We start from the raw sequence: 26,218 nt of genomic DNA on the forward strand, positions 1-26,218 counted from the left end.
CATTCACTGGTGACCAATCACTTTCCTCTCTTCCTTCTCATACACATGCCTTACGTCCTTGATAAAAACTTTTCACTGCTTCTAGCAACTTACCTCCCACACCATATACTCTTTTAACCTTCCACAGAGCATCTCTATCAACTCTATCATATGCCTTCTTCAGATCCATAAATGCTACATACAAACCCATTTGTTTTTCTAAGTATTTCTCACATACATTCTTCAAAGCAAACACCTGATCCACACATCCTCTACCACTTCTGAAACCACACTGCTCCTCCCCAATCTGATGCTCTGCACACACCTTTTCCCTCTCAATCAATACCCTCCCATATAATTTCCCAGGAATACTCAACAAACTTATACCTATGTAATTTGAGCACTCACCTTTATCCCCTTTGCCTTTGTACAGTGGCACTATGCATGCATTCCTCCAATCCTCAGCACCTCAATATGGACCATACATACATTGAATATTCTTACCAACCAGTCAACAACACAGTCACCCCCTTTTTTAATAAATTCCACTGCAGTACCATCCAAGCCCGCCACCTTTCTGGCTTTCATCGTCTGCAAAGATTTCACTACCTTTTCTCTGTTTGCCAAACCATTCTCCCTGACCCTCTCTTTTTGCACACCACCTTGACCAAAACACGTATACTTTCTGTCAAATTATTGCATTTTATATTTGAAATTATGCTTTTTAAATGTACTATAGAGCAAAATGAATTATTAAATGTATAATTTGATGTAGCAAGAGTGTGTTTTTCCTAAAGTTGTTAAGATTTTATCTCAGTGGATATCTTAACAACACATGATGTAGTATCTTTGGAAATAGAACATTAAGCATCAGAAAATTCCTTTGAGATAAACACATACATACATACATACCTGTACTGATGACAGTGAAGAAATATTGAATTTGCACATCCTCATTCCGTTTTCATGTGAAACCTTCGATACATTTGTCAAGCTTAGTATAGTATGCTGTATTTCATATTATAGATGGGCATGGCATGTGTGGTAGGTTTGAGTGAAAAACTACAGTTGGTGTCTGAGTTTGGAAGAGTGTGTGAAAGTCAGAGTAAATGTGAGTAAAAGCAAAGTTATCAGGTTTAGCAATGGAGAGAGACAAATGAAGTGTTTGTTTGAATGGAGAGAAAAATGGAGACTGTGGGGTGCTGTAGATACCTCGGAGTGGACATGGCAGTCAATAGGACTAGGGAAGCTGAAGTAAGTCATGGAATGGGTGAGGGGGCTATGGTCCTTGGTGCATTGAGGACCATGTGGAAGAGGTCATTGTCAATGTAGGCAATTATCTGCATATTTGATCATACAGAAGTCCTGATTGTGTTTTATGGTTGTGAGGCTTGGGTTGTAGACAAGAAACTATGGTTAAGGGTGATTGTGTTGGAAATGAAATGTGTGAGAACAATTTGTGGCGTGAGGAGGGTTGATCGCATAAGAAATAATAGGATAAGAGAAAGGTGTGGTAATAAGAGGATATATTTAAGAGAGCTTAGGGGGTGTACTGAAATGGTTTGGGCATATAGAGAGGTTTTATGTGTCAAAAGTGGATGGAACAAGAAGAGGGAGACTGATTTGGAGATGGAAAGATGGAGTGGAAAAAAATTGTGTGCTCTGGGCCTGAACATGCAGAGGGTGTGAGGTGAGCATGGGACTAACACACACACAAAGACTGATGATAGTTTAAGGCAGGGAAGTTTATTAGAAGTTTTGATAGCATATCAACAGAGGCTTAAGAAAGATGGAGACTGTAGACCTAGAGTGACACAAACAGAGGTACACAGGAAATTAAGTGAAGCAGTTAAAAGAATATATTGCATTGTTAGAGATGAAGCAATCAAGGAAGATATGAGATAGTTGATGAAAAGTTTAGAAAAGTACAGAGCATACAGGACCAGTGCATGCAAGCTAAACAAGGAATTATAGAGAAATTTAGAGACACATAGATTGACACCTCTACACTGAAGGATCTAGCTGAAAAGTGGATGGCACCAAAACTACAAAGATAAGTGAAATAGGAGGTTGATAAACCTAAACCAAAGATTACTTTTTGACTTAGAGATCATATGCCAAATAAGGAAGAATGGAGAATAAAGGAAGAAATGCTTATTAAAAGATTACTGGATGCTATGGGACTGCCAGATGCAATTTCCTTGACAAAGGAAAGGAATAAAATTGGTGGTTATAACCAAGACATAAGGGGGCAAACACTTATTGTTATGATTGCCTACAATTCATCAAGCCAGGAAGTACTTAGAAAAGCTAAAGATTTCAAAGGCATGGTGGAATTCTGTAGGACATTCATCAAATGTTACAAATAAAAGGAAAAAGGGAGAAAAGTAATAAGTACAGTCAGAGAACAAAAAACTAAGAGATGCCACACATGGCAAGATGATGCAGCTGCCCAGCTACTGCAGGAGATGGTACTGTCATACTGTTGATGGATTTATAGTCTGTGGTACGGGCTCATATAAGGTAAAGTGCTTCTCATATTGTTGGGGTCATGGAATCTAAGCTTACCTTAGAGATAAAATCTCATCACTTCTGTCCAGAGAGATACATGACCGCAAGAAAGGAAAGCAAATGCAAAAGTGAGGCGGGATTAGCTCTCATAATAAAAGATTGCCATATGTTTCAAGAAATAGTAGAAGATGGCCCATTCATTCAGTATATGGTGGGAAGAGTAACTGTAGAGAGGAAGTACTTAGTGATGTTAATGGTAAATAATTCTCCAAAGAATTGGAACATTCCTGAACAACACACATTGATAACAATGAGGGAATAATCAGAATGGTACATGAAGCAGTGAAACTCCCACTTCTGAGAGATGATAAAGTACTGCTATAGGAATAGGGTATTTCAAATATTGAGAAAGAGCCTGGGGATAAGAAGTCTTGAAGACATTTTTTAAAGTATATACATGAAAATTTCCTATACCAACTCATCAGGGAGCTCCCTGGGATGATAAGGACTGATATACGATGAATATTTGAGAATATTCTGGATGAGCTGTCAGTTGACTGAACCAGGGCATGAGAAGCTGCCTGGTAAACCATGTAAAGGTTTGTGGGATTTGATTGTGGATTGGGAGCTGTGGTTTCAGTACATCACATATGATAACTAGAGAACGAATGTGAGCAAATGCTGCCTCTCTTCATCTTTTCCTGGTGCTGCCTCTCTTTAATACAGGAAATGGTGATCAAGTATGAAAAAAGTACATGGAAGAAGTGATCATATAATGCTCATGTTTGAATGTGTGGTAAACAAAGACATTAAAAGAGCAGAGGTGAGAGAAGACATAAAGAGGATATATGATTGCAGATACTGCTCAAACCTCAGTAATGCCTGTGGTAACAGATTGGAAAATGGAGTTCAATAGCCTGGAATCATGGATTTGTAGTGATATGTTCTGTGAAATTTACAATGGAGTTGAGAAATGGGCAACTCAGATACAGAGGGAACAGGAAGAAAGAGGAAAGAATGGTTGAATGAAAAATGGCATAAAGCAAAGGGGCCTTAAGATGTGCAGTAGTGAAGATTTAGATGGCACTCCAGCCAGCAGACAGAGTACAGAACAAGTACAACAGGATAAGAAAGGGCGAACAAAGAAACTTTGAAAAGAATATTGTTGACAAGACTGGTAAAGATCAAAACTTTTCTATTATTTCATCAGGAGTCATTTGTCATTGTTAGCAAGGTATAAGAGAGCACAGAACAAGTGTAGCAGGATAAGAAAGAAGGAACAAAGAAACTTTAAGAATATTATTGACAAGGCAGGTGAAAATCCAACAAAAAATCCAACACATTTTCATTACATCATCAAGTGTCATTTGTCAGATAAGGAACAGCTAACCAGACTAAGCGATTCAGAGGGAAGAATTGTAATGGATCATGTAAAGATATGAGAGGAACTGAATAGCAGATAGATACATAGAAAAGACATTAACAGAGTATAAAAGGTCTTGACCGATACAAGGCTCATGATCCTGATGAAATATCACTGTATAAGCCAAACCTGTGTGCAGATATGCAAAATGAACAACTTGAAATGCTGTTTAAGATGTTACTAGATAAAGGCAAAGTGCCAAGAAAAAGTGCAGATATCATACCTACATATATGAAAGCAGACAAGGAACAGGTATTAAACTAGGGAATTAATGGGCGGTATGCCTTCTTCACTATCCTTAGGGATAATATGTAAATTATTGCCGAAGAGGAGGAAGGTAATTTAATATTTATTGAATTATATATAGAGGTTTTCAGAAATGAAGAGAGAATGTTGTGGAGAAGAGAATGGTGAGAGTAAGTGAGCTTGGAAAGGACACTTGTGTGAGGAAGTACCAGGAGAGATTGAGTGCAGAATGGCAAAAGGTGAGGGCAAATGACGTAAGGGGAATGGGGGAGGAATGAGATGTATTTAGGGAAGCAGTGATGGCTTTTGCAAAAGATGCATGTGGCATGAGAAAGGTGGGAGGTGGGCAGATTAGAAAGGGTAATAAATGATGGAATGAAGAAGTGATATTGGTAGTGAAAGAGGAGAGAGAGGTGTTTGGACGAATTTTGCAGGGAGGTAGTGCAAATGACTGGGAAAGCAGCAGGAGGTCAAGAGAAAGGTGCAAGAGGTGAAAAAGAGGGCAAATGAGAGTTAGGGTGAAAGAGTATCATTAAATTTTATGGAGAATAAAAAGATGTTTTGGAAGGAGGTAAATAAAGTGCATAAGACAAGAGAACAAATGGTAACATTGATGAAGTGGTCAAATACGGAGGTAATAACAAGTAGTGATGGAATGAATATTTTGAAGATTTGTTAAATGTGTTTGAAGATAGAATGGCTGATATAGGGTGTTTTGGTCAGGGTGGAGTGCAAAGTGAGAGGGTCAGGGAGAATGGTTTGGTGAACAGAGAAGAGGTAGTGAAAGCTTTGCAAAGAATGAAAGCTGGCAAGGCAGCAGGTTTGGATGGTATTGCTGTGGAATTTGTTAAAAAAGAGGATGACTGTGTTGTTGACTGGTTTTTAAGGATATTCAGTGTATGTATGGATCATGGTGAAGTGCCTGAGGATTGGCGGAATGCATGCATAGTGCCATTGTATAAAGGCAAAGGGGATAAAGGTGAGTGTTCAAATGACAGAGGTTTAAGTTTGTTGAGTATTCCTGGGAAATTATATGTGAGGGTATTGATTGAGAGGGTAAAGGCATGTACAGAGCATCAGACTGGGGAAGAGCAGTGTGCTTTCAGAAGTGGTAGAGGATGTGTGGATCAGGTGTTTGCTTTGAAGAATGTATGTGAGAAATACGTAGAAAAACAGATGGATTTGTATATAGCATTTATGGATCTCGAGAAGGCATATGATAGGGTTCATAGAGATGCTTTATGGAAGGTATTAAGAGTATATGGTGTGGGAGGTAAGTTGCTACAAGCAGTGAAAAGTTTTACCAAGGATGTAAGACATGTGTATGAGTAGAAAGAGAGTAAAGTGATTGGTTCTCAGTTTGTGACAGGGGTGTGTTATGTCTCTGTGGTTGTTAAATTTGTTTATGGATGTTTTGGTTAGGGAGGTGAATTCAAGAGTTTTGGAGAAAGGGGGCAGGTATGCATTCTGTTGTGGATGAGAGAGCTTGGGAAGTGAGTCATTTGTTGTTCTCAGATGATGTAGGGCTGGTGGCTGATTTGGGAGAGAAACTGCAGAAATTGGTGGCTGAGTTTGGTAAAGTGTGTGAAAGAAGAAAGCTGTTGTTCTTTGCTGATATAGGGCTGGTAGCTGATTCAGGAGAGAAACTGCAGAAATTGGTGGCTGAGTTTGGTAAAGTGTGTGAAAGAAGAAAGCTGAGAGTAAATGTGAATAAGAGCAAGGTTATTAGGTATAGTAGAGTTGAGGGACAAGTTAGTTGGAAGGTAAGTTTGAATGGTGAAAAACTGAGGAAATGAAGTGTTTTAGATATCTGGGAGTGGATTTGGCAGCAGATGGAACTATGGAAGTGGAAGTGAGTCACAGGGTGGGGGGAAGGGGCGAAGGTTCTAGGAGCATTGAAGAATGAGTGGAAGATGAGGATGTTATCTCAGAGAGCAAAACTGGGTATGTTTGAAGGAATAGTGGTTCCAATAATGTTATATAGTTGGAGGCATGGGCTATACATAGTTTTGTGCAGAGGAGGGTGGATGTGTTGGAAATGAAATGTCTGAGGACATATGTGGTGTGAGGTGGTTTAATCGAGTAAGTAATGAAAGGGTAAGAGAGAGGTGTGGTAATAAAAAGAGTGTGGTTGAAAGAGCAGAAGAGAGTGTGTTGAAATGGTTTGGTCACATGGAGAGAATGAGTGAGGAAAGATTGACAGAGAGGCTGTATGTGTCAGAGATAGAGGGAATGAGAAGTGGGAGACCAAATTGGAGGTGGCGACAGAAATGGATGAAGGCAGCAAGTATGAATATGTACATATGTATATCTCTGTGTATGTATATGTATGTGTGCGTTGAAATGTGTAGGTATGTATACGTGCATGTGTGGTTGCTTACGTATATACATGTGTATGTGGGTGGGTTGGGCCATTCTTATGTCTGTTTCCTTGCACTACCTCACTAACGTGTGAGACGGCGATTGAGTATAATAAAATGGAAGTATAATAAAATGGAAATGGTGAAGAGCTTGTACATTTATGCACTGAAAAAGGACTGTTTATTGGGAATACCTGGTTTAAAAAGAGAGATATACATAAGTATATGTATATAATTAGGAGAGATGGCCAGAGAGCTTTATTGGATTACGTGTTAATTGATAGGCGCATGAAAGAGAGACTTTTCGATGTTGATGTGCTGAGAGGTGCAACTGGAGGGATGTCTGATCATTATCTTGTGGAGGCGAAGGTGAAGATTTGTAGAGGTTTACAGAAAAGAAGAGAGAATGTTGGGGTGAAGAGAGCGGTGAAAGTAAGTGAGCTTGGGAAGGAGACTTGTGTGAGGAAGTACCAGGAGACACTGAGTACAGAATGGAAAAAGGTGAGAACAAAGGATGTAAGGGGAGTGGGGGAAGAATGGGATGTATTTAGGGAAGCAGTGATGGCTTGTGCAAAAGATGCTTGTGGCATGAGAAGCTTGGGAGGTGGGCAGATTAGAAAGGGTAGTGAGTGGTGGGATGAAGAAGTTAGATTATTAGTGAGAGAGAAGAGAGAGGCATTTGGACGATTTTTGCAGGGAAATAATGCAAATGACTGGGAGATGTATATAAGAAAGAGTGAGAGGGTTAGGGAGAATGATTTAGGAAAGAGAGAAGAGGTAGTAAAAGCTTTGCGGAAGATTAAAGCTGGCAAGGCAGCGGGTTTGGATGGTATTACAATGGAATTTATTAAAAAAGGCGGTGACTGTATTGTTGACTGGTTGGTAAGGTTATTTAATGTATGTATGTCTCATGGTGAGGTGCCTGAGGATTGGCGGAAAGCTTGCATAGTGCCATTGTACAAAGGCAAAGAAGATAAAGGTGAGTGCTCAAATTACAGAGGTATAAGTTTGTTGAGTATTCCTGGGAAATTATATGGGAGGGTATTGATTGAGAGGGTGAAGGCATGTACAGAGCATCAGATTGGGGAAGAGCAGTGTGGCTTCAGAAGTGGTAGAGGATGTGTGGATCAGATGCTTGCTTTGAAGAATATATGTGAGAAATACTTAGAAAAGTAAATGGATTTGTATGTAGCATTTATGGATCCAGAGAAGGCATATGATAGAGTTGATGGAGATGCTCTGTGGAAGATATTAGGAATATACGACGTAGGAGGAATGTCTGGGGAGTAAAGTCAGGGGTTAGTGAGGAACAAGAGCAAGGGAAGGAGTAGCAATACTCCTGAAACAGGAGTTGTGGGAGTATGTGATAGAATGTAAGAAAGTAAATTCTCGATTAATATGGGTAAAACTGAAAGTTGATGGAGAGAGGTGGGTGATTATTGGTGCATATGCACCTGGGCATGAGAAGAAAGATCATGAGAGGCAAGTGTTTTGGGAGCAGCTGAATGAGTGTGTTAGTGGTTTTGATGCACGAGACCGGGTTATAGTGATGGGTGATTTGAATGCAAAGGTGAGTAATGTGGCAGTTGAGGGAATAATTGGTATACATGGGGTGTTCAGTGTTGTAAATGGAAATGGTGAAGAGTTTGTAGATTTATGTGCTGAAAAAGGACTGATGATTGGGAATACCTGGTTTAAAAAGCGAGATATACATAAGTATACTTATGTAAGTAGGAGAGATGGCCAGAGAGCGTTATTGGATTACGTGTTAATTGACAGGCGTGCGAAAGAGAGACTTTTGGATGTTAATGTGCTGAGAGGTGCAACTGGAGGGATGTCTGATCATTATCTTGTGGAGGCTAAGGTGAAGATTTGTATGGGTTTTCAGAAAAGAAGAGTGAATGTTGGGGTGAAGAGGGTGGTGAGAGTAAGTGAGCTTGGGAAGGAGACCTGTGTGAGGAAGTACCAGGAGAGACTGAGTACAGAATGGAAAAAGGTGAGAACAACGGAAGTAAGGGGAGTGGGGGAGGAATGGGATGTATTTAGGGAATCAGTGATGGATTGTGCAAAAGATGCTTGTGGCATGAGAAGAGTGGGAGGTGGGTTGGTTAGAAAGGGTAGTGAGTGGTGGGATGAAGAAGTAAGAGTATTAGTGAAAGAGAAGAGAGAGGCATTTGGACGATTTTTGCAGGGAAAAAATGCAATTGAGTGGGAGATGTATAAAGGAAAGAGACAGGAGGTCAAGAGAAAGGTGCAAGAGGTGAAAAAAAGGGCAAATGAGAGTTGGGGTGAGAGAGTATCATTAAATTTTAGGGAGAATAAAAAGATGTTCTGGAAGGAGGTAAATAAAGTGCATAAGACAAGGGAGCAAATGGGAACTTCAGTGAAAGGCGCAAATGGGGAGGTGATAACAAGTAGTGGTGATGTGAGAAGGAGATGGAGTGAGTATTTTGAAGGTTTGTTGAATGTGTTTGATGATAGAGTGGCAGATATAGGGTGTTTTGGTCGAGGTGGTGTGCAAAGTGAGAGGGTTAGGGAAAATGATTTGGTAAAAAGAGAAGAGGTAGTGAAAGTTTTGCGGAAGATGAAAGCCGGCAAGGCAGCAGGTTTGGATGGTATTGCAGTGGAATTTATTAAAAAAGGGGGTGACTGTATTGTTGACTGGTTGGTAAGGTTATTTAATGTATGTATGACTCATGGTGAGGTGCCTAAGGATTGGCGGAATACATGCATAGCACCATTGTACAAAGGCAAAGGGGATAAGAGTGAGTGCTCAAATTACAGAGGTATAAGTTTGTTGAGTATTCCTGGTAAATTATATGGGAGGGTATTGATTGAGAGGGTGAAGGCATGTACAGAGCATCAGATTGGGGAAGAGCAGTGTGGTTTCAGAAGTGGTAGATGATGTGTAGATCAGGTGTTTGCTTTGAAGAATGTATGTGAGAAATACTTAGAAAAGCAAATGGATTTGTATGTAGCATTTATGGATCTGGAGAAGGCATATGATAGAGTTGACAGAGATGCTCTGTGGAAGGTATTAAGAATATATGGTGTGGGAGGAAAGTTGTTAGAAGCAGTGAAAAGTTTTTATCGAGGATGTAAGGCATGTGTACGTGTAGGAAGAGAGGAAAGTGATTGGTTCTCAGTGAATGTAGGTTTGCGGCAGGGGTGTGTGATGTCTCCATGGTTGTTTAATTTGTTTATGGATGGGGTTGTTAGGGAGGTAAATGCAAGAGTTTTGGAAAGAGGGGCAAGTATGAAGTCAGTTGGGGGTGAGAGAGCTTGGGAAGTGAGTCAGTTGTTGTTCGCTGATGATACAGCACTGGTGGCTGATTCATGTGAGAAACTGCAGAAGCTGGTGACTGAGTTTGGTAAAGTGTGTGGAAGAAGAAAGTTAAGAGTAAATGTGAATAAGAGCAAGGTTATTAGGTACAGTAGGGTTGAGGGTCAAGTCAATTGGGAGGTGAGTTTGAATGGAGAAAAACTGGAGGAAGTGAAGTGTTTTAGATATCTGGGAGTGGATCTGGCAGCGGATGGAACCATGGAAGCGGAAGTGGATCATAGGGTGGGGGAGGGGGCGAAAATTCTGGGTGCCTTGAAGAATGTGTGGAAGTCGAGAACATTATCTCGGAAAGCAAAAATGGGTATGTTTGAAGGAATAGTGGTTCCAACAATGTTGTATGGTTGCGAGGTGTGGGCTATGGATAGAGTTGTGCGCAGGAGGATGGATGTGCTGGAAATGAGATGTTTGAGGACAGTGTGTGGTGTGAGGTGGTTTGATCGAGTGAGTAACGTAAGGGTAAGAGAGATGTGTGGAAATAAAAAGAGCGTGGTTGAGAGAGCAGAAGAGGGTGTTTTGAAGTGGTTTGGGCACATGGAGAGAATGAGTGAGGAAAGATTGACCAAGAGGATATATGTGTCGGAGGTGGAGGGAACGAGGAGAAGAGGGAGACCAAATTGGAGGTGGAAAGATGGAGTGAAAAAGATTTTGTGTGATCGGGGCCTGAACATGCAGGAGGGTGAAAGGAGGGCAAGGAATAGAGTGAATTGGAGCGATGTGGTATACCGGGGTTGACGTGCTGTCAGTGGATTGAATCAAGGCATGTGAAGCGTCTGGGGTAAACCATGGAAAGCTGTGTAGGTATGTATATTTGCGTGTGTGGACGTATGTATATACATGTGTATAGGGGGGGTTGGGCCATTTCTTTCTTCTGTTTCCTTGCGCTACCTCGCAAACGCGGGAGACAGCGACAAAGTATAATAATGATAATAAAAAAAACGACGTAGGAGGCAAGTTGTTAGCAGTGAAAAGCTTTTATCGAGGATGTAAGGCATGTGTACATGTAGGAAGAGAGGAAAGTGCTTGATTCTCAGTGAATGGTGGTTTGTGGCAGGGGTGTGTTATGTCTCCATGGTTGTTTAATTTTTATATGGATGGGGTTGTTAGGGAGGTGAATGCAAGAGTTTTGGAAAGAGGGGCAAGTATGCAGTCTGTTGTGGATGAGAGAGCTGGGAAAGTGAGTCAGTTGTTGTTCACTGATGTTACAGCGCTGGTGGCTGATTCGTGTGAGAAACTGCAGAAGCTGGTGACTGAGTTTGTTAAAGTGTATGAAAGAAGAAAGGTGAGAGTAAATGTGAGTAAGAGCAAGGTTATTAGGTAAAGTAGGGTTGAGGGACAAGTCATTTGGGAGGTAAGTTTGAATGGAGAAAAACTGGAGGAAGTGAAGTGTTGTAGATATCTGGGAGTGGATTTGGCAGCAAATGGAACCATGGAAGTGGAAGTGAATCATAGGGTGGGGGAGGGGGCGAAAGTTGTGGGAGCGTTGAAGAATGTGTGGAAATTGAGAACATTGTCAGAAAGCAAAAGTGGGTATGTTTCAAGAAATAGCGGTTCCAACAATGTTATATGGTTGCAAGGCATGGGCTATAGATAGAGTTGTGTGGAGGAGGTTGGATGTGCTGGAAATGAGATGTTTGAAGACAATATGTGGTGTGAGGTGGTATGATTATGTAATAATAGGGTAAGAGAGATGTGTGGTGATAAAAAAAGAGTGTGGTTAAGAGAGCAGAAGAGGGTGTTTTGAAATGGTTTGGTCACATGGAGAGAATGAATGGGGAAAGATTGACCAAGAAAACCTCTACAAATCTTCACCTTCCCCTCCACAAGATAATGATCAGACATCCCTCCAGTTGCACCTCTCAGCACATTTACATCCAAAAGTCTCTCTTTCACGTGACTATCAATTACATGCAATCCAATAACGCTCTCTGGCCATCTCTCCTACTTACATACGTATACTTATGGATATCTGTCTTTTTAAACCAGGTATTCCCAATCGCCAGTCCTTATTCAGCACATAAATCTACAAACTCTTCACCATTTCCATTTACAACACTGAACACCCCATGTATACCTATTATTCCCTCAACTGCCTCATTACTCACTTTGCATTCAAATCACCCATCACTGTAACCCGGTCTCGTGCATCAAAACCACTAACACAGTCATTCAGCTGCTCCCAAAACACTTGCCTCTCATGATCTTTCTTCTCGTGCCCAGGTGCATATGCACCAATAATCACCCATCTCTCTCCATCAACTTTCAGTTTTACCCATATCAATCTAGAGTTTACTTTATTACACTCTATCACATACTCCCACCACTCCTGTTTCAGGAGTAGTGCTACTCCTTCCCTTGCTCTTGTCCTCTCACTAGCCCCTGACTTTACTCCCAAGACATTCCCAAACCACTCTTCCCCTTTATCCTTGAGCTTCGTTTCAGTCAGATCCAAAACATCCAGGTTCCTTTCCTGAAACATACTACCTATCTCTCCTTTTTTCTCATCTTGGTTACATCTACACACGTTTAGACACCCCAATCTGAGCCTTCAAGGAGGATGAGCACTCCCCGCGTGACTCCTTCCTCTGTTTCCCCTTTTAGAAATTTAAAATACAAGGAGGGGAGGGATTCTAGCCCCCGCTCCCATCCCCTTTAGTCGCCTTCTACGACACATGAGGAATGCGTGGAAAGTATTCTTTCTCCCCTATCCCCAGGGATGTATTTAGGGAAGCAGTGATGGCTTCCGCAAAAGATGCTTCTGGCATGAGAAGCATGGGAGGTGGGCAAATTAGAAAGGGTAGTGAGTGGTGGGATGAAGAAGTAAGGTTATTAGTGAAAGAGAATAGAGAGGCATTTGGACGATTTTTGCAGGGAAATAATGCAAATGAGTGGGAGATGTATAAAAGAAGGAGGCAGGTGGTCAAGAGAAAGGCACAAGAGGTGAAAAAGAGGGCAAATGAGAGTTGGGGTGAGAGAGAATCAATAAATTGTAGGGAGAATAAAAGATGTTTTGGAAGGAGGTAAATAAAGTGCGTAAGACAAGGAACAAATGGGAACTTCAGTGAAGGGGCTAATGGGGAGGTGATAACAAGTAGTGGTGATGTTAGAAGGAGATGGAGTGAGTATTTTGAAGGTTTGTTGAATGTGTTTGATGATAGAGTGGCAGATATAGGGTGTTTTGGTCGAGGTGGTGTGCAAAGTGAGAGGGTTAGGGAGGATGATATGGTAAACAGAGAAGAGGTAGTAAAAGCTTTGCAGAAGATGAAAGCTGGCAAGGCAGCGGGTTTGGATGGCATTGCAATGGAATTTATTCAAAAACTGGTACTTACTGGTTGGTAAGGTTATTTAATGTATGTATGATTCATGGTGAGGTGCCTGAGGATTGGTGGAATGCTTGCATAGTGCCATTGTACAAAGGCAAAGGGGACAAAGGTAAGTGCTTAAATTACAGAGGTATAAGTTTGTTGAGTATTCCTGGGAAATTATATGGGAGGGTATTGATTGAGAGGTTGATGGCATGTACAGAGCATCAGATTAGGGAAGAGCAGTGTGGTTTCAGAAGTGGTAGAGGATGTGTGGATCAGGTGTTTGCTTTGAAGAATGTATGTGAAAAATACTTAGAAAAGCAAATGGATTTGTATGTAGCATTTATGGATCTGGAGAAGGCATATGATAGAGTTGATAGAGATGCTCTGTGGAAGGTATTAAGAATATATGGTGTGGGAGGCAAGTTGTTAGAAGCAGTGAAAAGTTTTTATCGAGGATGTAAGGCATGTGTACGTGTAGGAAGAGAGGAAAGTGATTGGTTCTCAGTGAATGTAGGTTTGCGGCAGGGGTGTGTGATGTCTCCATGTTTGTTTAATTTGTTTATGGATGGGGTTTGTTAGGGAGGTGAATGCAAAGGTTTTGAAAAGAGGGGTAAATATGCAGTTTGTTGTGGATGAGAGAGCTTGGGAAGTGAGTCAGTTCGCTGATGATACATCGCTGGTGGCTGATTCATGTGAGAAACTGTAGAAGCTGGTGACTGAGTTTGGTAAAGTGTGTGAAAGCAGAAAGTTGAGAGTAAATGTGAATAAAAGCAAGGTTATTAGGTACAGTGGGGTTGAGGGTCAAGTCAGTTGGGAGGTAGGTTTGAATGGAGAAAAACTGGAGGAAGTGAAGTGAGTGGATTTGGCAGCGTATGGAACCATGCAAGCGGAAGTGAATCATAGGGTGTGGGAGGGGGCAAAAATTCTGGGAGCCTTGAAGAATGTGTGGAAGTCAATAACATTATCTTGGAAAGCAAAAATGGGTATGTTTGAAGGAATAGTGGTTCCTACAATGTTGTGTGGTTGCGAGGCGTGGGCTATGGAAAGAGTTGTGTGCAGGAGGGTGGATGTGCTGGAAATGAGATGTTTGAGGACAATATGTAGTGTGAGGTGGTATGATCGTGTAAGTACTAATAGGGTAAGAGAGATGTGTGGTAATAAAAAGAGTGTGGTTGAGAGAGCAGAAGAGGGTGTTTTGAAATGGTTTGGTCACATGGAGAGAATGAGTGAGGAAAGATTGACCAAGAGGATATATGTGTCAGAGGTGGAGGGAATGAGGAGAAGTGGGAGACCAAATTGGAGGTGGAAAGATGGAGTGAAAAAGATTTTGAGTGATCGGGGCCTGAACATGCAGGAGGGTTAAAGGCGTGCAAGGAATTGAGTGAATTGGAACTATGTGGTATACCGGGGTCGACGTGCTGTCAATGGATTGAATCAGGTCATGTGAAGCATCTGGGATAAACCATGGAAAGTTCTGTGGGGCCTGGATGTGGAAAGGGAACTGTGGTTTCGATGCATTATTACATGACAGCTAGAGACTGAGTGTGAACGAATGGGGCCCTTGTTGTCTTCCTAACACTACCTTGCACATGAGGGGGGAGGGGGTTGTTATTTCATGTGTGGCAGGGTGGCAATGGGAATGAATTAGGGCACACACTATGAGTTCTGAGTGCTCTGTTTTATGTGGTTATTATAGTTGCTTTTAACAGGGTGGGTGACCATAAAGATTAAGAACAGTTTAAGATAGACAGGATGAATTGTTGGTAGAGGATATTAAGGGTTTCTTTTTCTTGTTCAAATCTTGTGCCAATAGATGCTCTGAAGGTACACAATTTGTTCAGGGATTTCGGCTAGCAAGTGTGCAGAGGATACTGAAAGATTAATTTCTTTCCTTATTTTGGATTGATCTTGCTCTAAACTCTCATTTCATTTGCAGGCACAGCACTAGTAGTAGAAAACATAATTATATTTACAAATATTACACAATATGCTGCAGTTCAAATAAGGGTGTGGACAGCAAGTGGTTAGCAAGTAAGAGAAAAATATTGGAGGCAAATTCTCTGGAAATATTCTAGTCATATCAACTGTTACTAAAGCCCTCTGTTTACACAAAATTACATAAAAAGAAAGTTAAGTATAGTTGTTATGTAACTTCTTCCACAACCATGAGTTGTGAGGCTAAAATCCTCATAAATCAACCTGTAAGTGACTTATTTCTTCGCATTTCTCATATTATTCTTCTTAACTTTCCTTACAAAGTAATACATATAGGTATTTCCCTTAACAACATAGGTTATCCAAAAATCTGTGTATTTTCTGTGGTGTCACTGTGTACAAAAAAAAAGATTGTGCCTCTGTAGCTTCAAAAATGACCTCTACAGGGCACAAATGGCACAATAAGTCAGCTGGATATTCAGACAGAGGCAGAAAAACTCAGCACATCAATTGATATTAGCTGATGTTTCTTAAGAGTACATCCATTGATGTTGGATTCAATGTAAGGGTTTGATGGCTGGGGTTCTCCAAATAGCTTTTTCTAGTATTCTATATTTTGCTAACCTTCCATTCTCTAGGACACAAAGTTTTATCTAGGCACCATCCTAAAAGAGTTCAGCACAAAAATATGCTAGTGTCACCTGGGTTAAAGAAATATGCATATCATCAACCTATTAATCTTTAGATAAAGTTTCATGATGTGGATCTAGATCACACAGCAAAGCACCTTTTCTGGAAATCCATTTTCTAGACCACAAATTCCCTAACTATGATGAAGGAAAAGACTATGGTCATTTTTTGGGTAAAGAAGTCATATCAATTCTTAGATGGAAGTATCTTAATGTATGATAAACACATATCTGGCTGTCTACTTTAATGATAATAAGATAAGGACTATGCACAGGTCAGCTGTTATATACACTGCAATACCTGTTAAGTGAAATGAAGAAAGTGATGAATGCAGTACCTCCGTGAATCACCTTTTTCTGCTTCTTTCTAAGAAATGCTATCACAAAACTTTTCCAGTCTATGTATAAAAATTTCTACAACTGACAGCTATTCACAAGACTGCTCATAACCACTCACCTGTAAGAGGTTCTAATCATACCTATCTCCTGAATGCACTAACAAGTATTATGATGAAAATCCTGAAAACAATTGGGATATTCATTGCTAACAATGATGCCAATTACAAAACATGCAGTTTTTCTCTGTCATTCACTTTCATTACACCTTTCACCCAAAAATGAGTTAAAACACTGCACAATATCTGAGAGTCAAATTAGCTTCTATAAAGCAGAAAAGGACACATGTGAGCAAGTACCAGGAGTGACTGAGTGTAGAATGGCAGAAGGTGAAAGCAAATGACAAGAGGGGAGTGGGTGAGAAATAGGATGTATCAAGGGAAGCAGTGATGGCATGTGCAAAAGATGCATGTGGCATGAGAGAGGTGGGAGGTGGGCAGATTAGAAAGGGTAGTGACTGGTGACATGAAGAAGTAAAGTTGTTAAGGAAAGAGAAAAGAGAGGCATTTGGATGATACTTAAAAGAGAGGAGTGCAAATGATTGGGAGATGTATAAAAGAAACCTGGAGGAGGTCAAGAGGATGGTGCAAGGGCTGAAAAAGACGGCAAATGAGAGTTGTGGTGCAAGAGTATCATTAAACATTAGGGAGAATAAAAAGATGTTTTGCAAGGAGGGAAACAACATTTGTTGAATGTGTTTGATGATAGAGTGGCAGATGTAGGGTGTTTTGGTCAGGGTGGTGTGCAAAGTGGGATGATTAGGGGGAACAGTTAGGTTAAAAGAGGAGGTAATAAAAGCTTTGCAGATGATGAAATCCAACAAGGTAGTGGGTTTGGGTGGTATTGCAGTTGAATTTATTAAGAAAGGAGGTAACTGTGTTGCTGATTGCTTGATAAGGATATTCATATTCATCGTCTGTATGAATCATGATGAAGTGCCTGAGGATTGGTGGAATGCTTGCATAATGCAATTGTACACAGGCATAGGGGATAAAGGTATGTTCAAACTACAGAGGCATAAATTTGTTGAGTGTTCCAGGGAAATTGTATAGGATGGTATTGACTGAGATAGTGAAGGCATGCTCAGAGCATAAGATTGGGGAAGAGCAGTGTGGTTTCAGAAATGGGAGAAAATGTGTGGATCGGGTTTGCAGAATGTGTGTGAGAAATACTTGGAAAAACATATGGATTTGTATGTAGCATGTATGGATCTTGAGAGGGTTGATAGAGATGCTTTGTGGAGGGACTTAAGAGTATATGGATAGGAGGTAAGCTGCTACAAGCAGTGAAAAGTTTTTACCAAGGATATAAGGCAAGAGTATGAGTAGGAAGAGAGGAGAGTGACTAGGGTAAAGGCATGTACAGAGCATCAGACTGGGGAAGAGCAGTGTGGTTTCAGAAATGGCAGAGGATGTGTGGATCAGGTGTTTGCTTTGAAGAATGTATGTGGGAAATACTTAGAAAAACAGATGGATTTGTATGTAGCATTTATGGATCTGGAGAAGGCATATTATGGGGTTGATAGAGATGTTTTGCAGAAGGTTTTGAGACTATATGGTGTGGAAGGTAAGTTGCTAGAAGCAGTGAAAAGTTTTTGCCAAGGATGTAAGGCATGTGTATGAGTAGGAAGAGAGGAAAGTGATTGGTTCCCATTGAATGTCAGTTTGCGGCAGGGGTGCGTGATGTCTCCATGGTTGTTTAATTTGTTTATGGATTGGGTGGTTAGGGAGATCAATGCTAGAATTTTGGAGAGAGGGTCAAGTATGCAGTCCGTTGTGGATGAGAGGGCTTGGGAAGTGAGTCAGTTGTTGTTCGCTGATGATAGAGCACTGATGGCTGATTTATTATACTTGATTGCCATTTCCTGCGTTAGTAAGGTAGTGCCAGGAAACAGAGGAAGAAATGGCCCTCCGAGATAATGTTCTTTCCTTCCACACATTCTTCATCACTTTCAGAACGTTTGACCTCTCCTGCACCCTGTGACTCACTTCCACTTCCAGATATCTAGAACACTTCACTTCCTCCAATATTTCTCCTTTCAAACTTACATCCCAGTTAACTTGCCCCTCAATCCTACTGAACCTTGCCCTTATTCACATTCACTCTCAAGTTTCTCCTTTTACACACTTTTCCAAACTCAGTCACCAACTTTTGCAATATCTCACTCATATCAGCCAATAGTGCTGTATCATCAGCTAACAACTGACTCACTTTCCAGGCCCTCTCATTCCCAACAGACTGCATACTCACTCCTTCTCCAAAACTCTTGTATTTATGTCCATAACCACGCCATCCATAAATTAAACAACTATGGTGACATCACACACCCCTGCCTCAGACCAACCTTCACTGGGAAGCAGTCACTCTCCTCTCTTCCTACTCATACACTTGCCTTATATCCTTGGTAAAGACTTTTCACTGCTTGTAGCAGCTTACCTCCTGTCCATATACTCTTAAGTCCCTCCATAAAGCATCTCTATCAACCCTCTCAAGATCCATACATGCTACATACAAATCCATATGTTTTTCTAAGTATTTCTCACACACATTCTGCAAAGCAAACACCCGATCCACACATTTTCTCCCATTTCTGAAACCACACTGCTCTTCCCCAATCTTATGCTCTGAGCATGCCTTCACCATCTCAGTCAATACCATCCTATACAATTTCCCTGGAATACTCAACAAATTTATGCCTCATTAGTTTGAACATACCTTTATCCCCTATGCCTATGTACAATTGCATTATGCAAGCATTCCACCAATCCTCAGGCACTTCATCATGATTCATACAGACGATGAATATGAATATCCTTATCAAGCAATCAGCAACACAGTCACCTCCTTTCTTAATAAATTCAACTGCAATACCACCCAAACCCACTACCTTGTTGGATTTCATCATCTGCAAAGCTTTTATTACCTCCTCTCTTAACCTAACTGTTCTCCCTAATCATCCCACTTTGCACACCACCCTGACCAAAACACCCTACATCTGCCACTCTATCATCAAACACATTCAACAACTGTTGTTTCCCTCCTTGCAAAACATCTTTCTATTCTCCTTAATGTTTAATGATACTCTTGCACCACAACTCTCATTTGCCATCTTTTTCAGCCCTTGCACCATCCTCTTGACCTCCTCCAGGTTTCTTTTATACATCTCCCAATCATTTGCACTCCTCTCTTTTAAGTATCATCCAAATGCCTCTCTTTTCTCTTTCCTTAACAACTTTACTTCTTCATGTCACCAGTCACTACCCTTTCTAATCTGCCCACCTCCCACCTCTCTCATGCCACATGCATCTTTTGCACATGCCATCACTGCTTCCCTTGATACATCCCATTTCTCACCCACTCCCTCTTGTCATTTGCTTTCACCTTCTGCCATTCTACACTCAGTCTCTCCTGGTACTTGCTCACATGTGTCCTTTTCTGCTTTATAGAAGCTAATTTGACTCTCATATATTGTGCAGTATTTTTAACTCATTTTTGAGTGAAAGGTGTAATGAAAGTGAATGACAGAGAAAAACTGCATGTTTTGTAATTGGCATCATTGTTAGCAATGAATATCCCAATTGTTTTCATGACTTTCATCATAATACTTGTTAATGCATTCAGGAGATAGGTATGATTAGAACCTCTTACCAGTGAGTGGTTATGAACAGTCTTGTGAATAGCTGTCAGTTGTAGAAATTTTTATACATAGACTGGAAAAGTTTTGATAGCATTTCTTAGAAAGAAGCAGAAAAAGGTGATTCACGGAGGTACTGCATTCATCACTTTCTTCCTTTCACTTAACAGGTATTGCAGTGTATATAACAGCTGACCTGTGCATAGTCCTTATCTTATTATCATTAAAGTAGACAGCCAGATATCTGTTTATCATACATTAAGATACTTCCATCTAAGAATTGATATGAATTCTTTACTCAAAAAATGACCATAGTCTTTTCCTTCATCATAGTTAGGGAATTTGTGGTCTAGAAAATGGATTTCCAGAAAAGGTGCTTTGCTGTGTGATCTTGATCCACATCATGAAACTTTATCTAAAGATTAATAGGTTAATGATATGCATATTCCTTTAACCCAGGTGACACCAGCATATTTTGGTGCTTAACTCTTTTAGGATGGTGCCTAGAAAAAACTTTGTGTCCTAGAGAATGGAAGGTTAGCAAAATGTAGAATACTAGAAAAAGCTATTTGGAGAACTCCAGCCATCAAACCCTTACATTGCATCCAACATCAATGGATGTTCTCTTAAGAAACATCAGCTAATATCAATTGATGTGCTGAGTTTTTCTGGCTCTGTTTGAATGTCCAGCTGACTTATTGTGCCATTTGTACCCTGTAGAGGCCATTTTTGAAGCTACAGATGCACAATTTTTTTTTTGTACACAGTGACACCACAGAAAATACACAGATTTTTGGATGACCTAAGTGTTAGGGGAAATACCTATATGTATTACTTTGTATGGAAAGTTAAGAAGAATAATATGAGAAATGCGAAGAAATAAGTCACTTACAGGTTGATTTAGCAGGATTTTAGCCTCACAACTCATGGTTGTGGAAAAAGTTACATAACAACTATACTTAACTTTCTTTTTATGTAATTTTGTGTAAATAGAGGGCTTTAGTAACAGTTGATATGACTAGAATATTTCCAGAGAATTTGCCTCCAATATTTTTCTCTTACTTGCTAACCACTTGCTGTCCACACCCTTATTTGTGTAATATTTCTAAATATAATTATGTTTTCCACTGCTAGTGCTGTGACTGCAAATGAAATGAGAGTTAAGAGCAAGATTAATCCAAAATAAGGAGAGAAATTAATCTTTCAGTATCCTCTGCACACTTGCTAGCCAAAATCCCTGAACAAATTGAGCACCTTCAGAGCATCTATTGGTACAAGATTTGAACAAGAAAAAGAAACCCTTAATATCCTCTACCAACAATTCATCCTGTGTATCTTAAACTGTTCTTCATCTTTATGGTCACCCACCCTGTCAAAAGCAACTATAATAACCACATAAAACAGAGCACTCAGAACAACCTCTGGCTGCTTAGAAACTTCAGACCTTCAACATTCACATAATGAAACAATTCCAGCTCAACATGCTTGCTACTCCACAAGCAGCCCACAACCACAGGTAGCAGTAAAAAGACTGACTTATACCCGACATTTATACAACCTGTACACCCCCCAGTTAACACAACAATGGCAACACTTACTTACTGGAATGTCCTGACTAGTGTAAAACACCTGTCCTTCTGACTCACTCTCAGTTACCACCACATTAGACATACACCCATCTAAATCTAAGCTCCTTAGAAACATAGAAGGGTCTCACTTGGTGATTTGATTGTGTTCCTGGGGATGTTTCCTTCCAGCAGTCCATCATTATATGAGTATTTGAAACCCCTTTTAAGAGGGTGGTTATGCTTCTAAGCAAAAATTTCATCTATCTCACTCTTTTGTACAAATATACCAGAGACAGCTTACCTCACCAGCAATACATATAAGAGGCTCATAAATAAATGAAATACATTATGTTCCTTGAAATGGCATGGGAGTGAAAAACCATGTATTTGAGAGTAATATGTGTACATATTAAAGGAGGTTTAATAAGTTTTAGAGCAAAATGCACTCAGTAAACAAAGATATATTACTTCTGGTATCACCCATAACCTCCCCAACATTCTCCCCAAAACCCAACACTCTTCTCTCTCATCTCATTCTCTGGCACTTTCCTCTGTCTCCTCCCCAACACCATCCTCACTCCCAAAACTCCTCCTTCCCACCCTAGATCCTCTTCTATCCCCAGCAATAATCTCCCTCCCAAACACACTTCTGTTCAACATTCTTGTCTCTGCAACACCCTATTTCATCCCATCTCAAAAATTATCCTTTCTGCAGGCAACCTATTTTTGCAGGTGGTCAAAGATAGGTATTCACATTGATTTTCTCCCTGAAAGGTTTGAATTTTAGATGCATTCATATAAGTAACCACCAGTGATGTGTCTGTGTATGATAAAAGAATACATTGTGAAAATCTAAATAAAAATAGAGAAACATCATCACATCATCCTTTCTTATTGGGACTGTCATGTGTCATCTTCACCCTTCTATGCCCCACATTTAACACTGAACCAGACCAACAAATAATAATAATATGTATTTTCCTCTTCCTCTGTATTTTATGTTACTTTTGAATATATCATTTTGTAAAGGGGTTAAACATAGCTCTCATAGAAACTTTAAGCTTGGGTTGATGCTTACTTATTATATCTTTGTGTACTACCATCATTTCGATAAGTAAGTGTCCAATGACCCAAGCATGTGGTCTTCCTTCTGACATATTATCCTGAAGTCATTTGCAGGCACAGTTCTGGTAGTGGAAAATATAATTATATTTAGAAATATTACACTTTATGCTGTAATACAAATAAGGGTGCAGACAGCAAGTGGTTAGCAAGTGAGAGAAAAATATTTGAGGCAAATTCTTTAGAAATACTCTGGTCATATCAACTGTTACTAAAGCCCTCTATTTCCCCATAATTACATAAAAAGAAAGTTAGGTATAGCTGTTATGTAACTCCTGAGTCATTATTTAATATCTTATTTGGAATCATGCTCCAAGGTCTTTGACATGCAAATACAGTATGACAGTTTTTGTCTTTTGAACCGCAGAATCTCATTTGTTTGCACTGCATAGTGAGGTGGGGCCCAAGGTAATTAGAGCTTACCATCCTTCTTCTATGATTATTTCTTGTTAACTGAGCCTAGCTACTGTTAGTGCTTGTTAAGAGTTAGGTGTGACACCAGGCAGCTATATGTGTCAGTCATTAGTTAAGGAACTATCAATTAGGATGGCACCTGGCATCTGTATATGTCTGTCATTAGTTAAGGAACTATTGATTAGACTGCCCTAGTTGGGGTTAAGCTGTGCTGGGTGCCAGCATATGGTTTGGAATTGGTACTAAAAGTGTAAAGGGACCAATAATACCAGGCATGCAAAATTGCAACCGTATTATTGGATGCTCTTATAAGCTGGTCTCATGAATGGTTGCCATCGGTTCTTCCATCTTGAATCTCCTTCTTGAGAAAGTATGCACATTGTCTTTCTGATGAATTTACAGTATAGGTAAGTGTATTATATGATTTGCAAATTCAGGTAGCACTGTTGAGGACTCCTATTATCACAAGAAAAATTGTGGCCTTAAAGATACAGATTTTTAACTTTAGAATACACTGACTTTACATGTAATGATTTTTTTCTGTGTCTGAATTGAAAGTTTGGTAGGTATTACCAGGAGATTCACATCATTCATAATTATGATGAAAGTGATAATTATGAAGTTTTGGTCAGTTGGCTTCCTGATAAAGGTATACCACCGAATTTCCAGCAACTGATGGTTTGGCACCTCCTTTAGTCTGAAAAAAAATTACATAAGGGAACTTGAAATTACCATGGCCACCAGACTAGTTTACTGAGCGGCCACAGATGGTGTTGTGTGTAGGTTGTGCTTATTTACATTCTTTACTCTGCACTTGTTGGTGGTGATACCACAATTCTGTGAGATTCTTAGCTTATTTTGCTTAAATTTAACCCTAGCTATGGTTTCTAAGACATATGAGAGTGTAAGTTGTGGTGTTAAATGTAAACACCAGTCCATATCGATCCAAGGTAAAGTAGAACTGTTGAAAAAAATGGGCCATGGTGTTTCAGTGCGTAAGCTGTGTGACATCTACAGTATTGGTTCATCAACTATTTATGGTATAAAGAAGCAAAGGGAAAGAATGTTGAAATTCTATGCAGACAGCGATTCCAAGAAGCAAATGACAATTAGAAAAACTATGAAAGATGGTACGAGTACTAAGCACGATCGAGTGATGATGGAATGGTTTCGACATCGTTGGAGTGATGTTGTGGACTTGTCCGGTAGCATGATAATGGACCAGGCTAAGTTGTTCCATAAACAATTTAAATCACAACATGAGTGTGACTATAGTGAAGGATGGCTTCAAAGATTAGACACATGGGAGATGTATAATTAGTGGGTTAGAGGTGTGTTGATCAATTATTATTATGTGACCACAGTTGGTCCAGCAAAATGGTTAATCCGGCAAGGCTTTGGAACCAAGAGTGCTGGAAAATTGGTAGCGTACCTAAGCTTGAGTCATAAACCAAAGAAGAGGATGAGTAAATAACCTCCACCAGAGATCCTTTATTCTCAGCTCACTGTGGGACTTTGTAATTTCTTAGCCTCAAAAGTTTTCCTATTACAAATTGAGTGAATTGAGAATGTATGTGCTATCCCACCTGTTCCTGATTTCTGTGTAAAAACAAATGCTCTTTGACAGTGATCATGCAGTGAGGATGGGATGAGTTTTGTTGGTAGAGATTACCATCATTGTGAATGTAATTCTTATGTACATTTGTATCTTATTTCAGGGACACAATTGTTAGTAGTGGATATGGCCACTGTAATGGGGTATTTCAGTTTTCCATGATGCCCACACAAATTTGGATGGGGTGCCAAGGACTACATTAATAGTTTATTATGTCTTTGTTCTAGAAATCACTGTCGACTCAAAACTCACTTTTTCTAATTTCAGAGAGGCATTAGAGTTTGTTCAAAACAGAAGATACTGCATCAACCCAAATGATGGCTTCAAACAACAGCTCATTGAATATGAAGCAATTTATAAAGCCCAGCAGACTCTTCTCAATGGTCAGTGCTCCCAAGAAAAAGGAAAACTTAAAAGAAAGCATGATCAGACCATTGATGACTATGACCAGGATTCATCAGAACCAATGGAAGCCTTAAGTTGATAAATAGGAAGCCCTGTATGGGTGAGAAATTTCTTAACACAATCTGATCTTGTGATAATTGGAATATTAAGGAACTAGACTGTTTCATAATGATACTTGTAAAGAGTTAGTTTTTGGAAAATTTTATTTTTTTATTTTCTTAAGGATAGATTAAATATTCCAATACTATTGTAAGTTGTTCGCTCCTGAACTAAAAATCATGATACTGCTCTTGTTTCATGAAGGCTGACAGTGGATTCTAAGTGTAGTCTCCAGTTCAGTTTATTTATTTTGAGATACATGAAAACTTTCATAGGAAAATTTTATATAAAATTGCATAAAAATATAAGAAATATTATTCATTAAATTTTGTTATTACTATAGACATCCTGCCTCTGCTCACATTGAATTTGCTTACAATTTCTTCCTTCAGGTGAAAAGACAAAATGTGATGTTGAATATTACTCCACATACAAAGAAGGTTGTACTGTTATACTTCCAGCATTTCATATTGTAATTCATATTAAAGTAATCTTCATTAAACCAATTATTACTTTCATAATACAAAGAATCTGCAGGATGAAGCTCTGTCTTCTTCAACCAGCTGTACCTTGTTCATTTGGAGCACTTGATGGCTTTAGATTAAAAATATTCCTTTTGAATGTTTATTTTTTTTTTTTTTTTGCTTTGTCGCTGTCTCCCGCGTTTGCGAGGTAGCGCAAGGAAACAGACGAAAGAAATGGCCCAACCCACCCCAATACACATGCCTTGATTCAATCCACTGACAGCACGTCAACCCCGGTATACCACATCGATCCAATTCACTCTATTCTTTGCCCTCCTTTTACCCTCCTGCATGTTCAGGCCCCGATCACACAAAATCTTTTTCACTCCATCTTTCCACCTCCAATTTGGTCTCCCTCTTCTCCTCGTTCCCTCCACCTCCGACACATATATCCTCTTGGTCAATCTTTCCTCACTCATTCTCTCCATGTGCCCAAACCATTTCAAAACACCCTCTTCTGCTCTCTCAACCACGCTCTTTTTATTTCCACACATCTCTCTTACCCTTACGTTACTCACTCGATCAAACCACCTCACACCACACATTGTCCTCAAACATCTCATTTCCAGCACATCCATCCTCCTGCGCACAACTCTATCCATAGTCCACGCCTCGCAACCATACAACATTGTTGGAACCACTATTCCTTC

The 26,218-nt window shown here is 39.9% G+C and overlaps 1 protein-coding gene across 1 annotated transcript in view; it reads left to right on the forward strand.

The window, feature by feature from the left end:
- The window catches only part of LOC139754951 (serine/threonine/tyrosine-interacting protein B-like), a 385,378-nt gene extending 360,008 nt beyond the window's left edge, over nt 1-25,370 (forward strand). Inside the window, exon 5 of the mRNA XM_071672774.1 lies at nt 24,808-25,370. Within this exon, the coding sequence (XP_071528875.1) occupies nt 24,808-25,024 (217 nt within the window). The 3' untranslated portion in view covers nt 25,025-25,370. The remainder of the gene's footprint in view (nt 1-24,807) is intronic.
- The last annotated feature ends 848 nt before the right edge of the window (nt 25,371-26,218 follow it).

This window comes from Panulirus ornatus, chromosome 18 (genome assembly GCF_036320965.1).
Source record: "Panulirus ornatus isolate Po-2019 chromosome 18, ASM3632096v1, whole genome shotgun sequence".
NCBI lineage: Eukaryota > Metazoa > Arthropoda > Malacostraca > Decapoda > Palinuridae > Panulirus > Panulirus ornatus.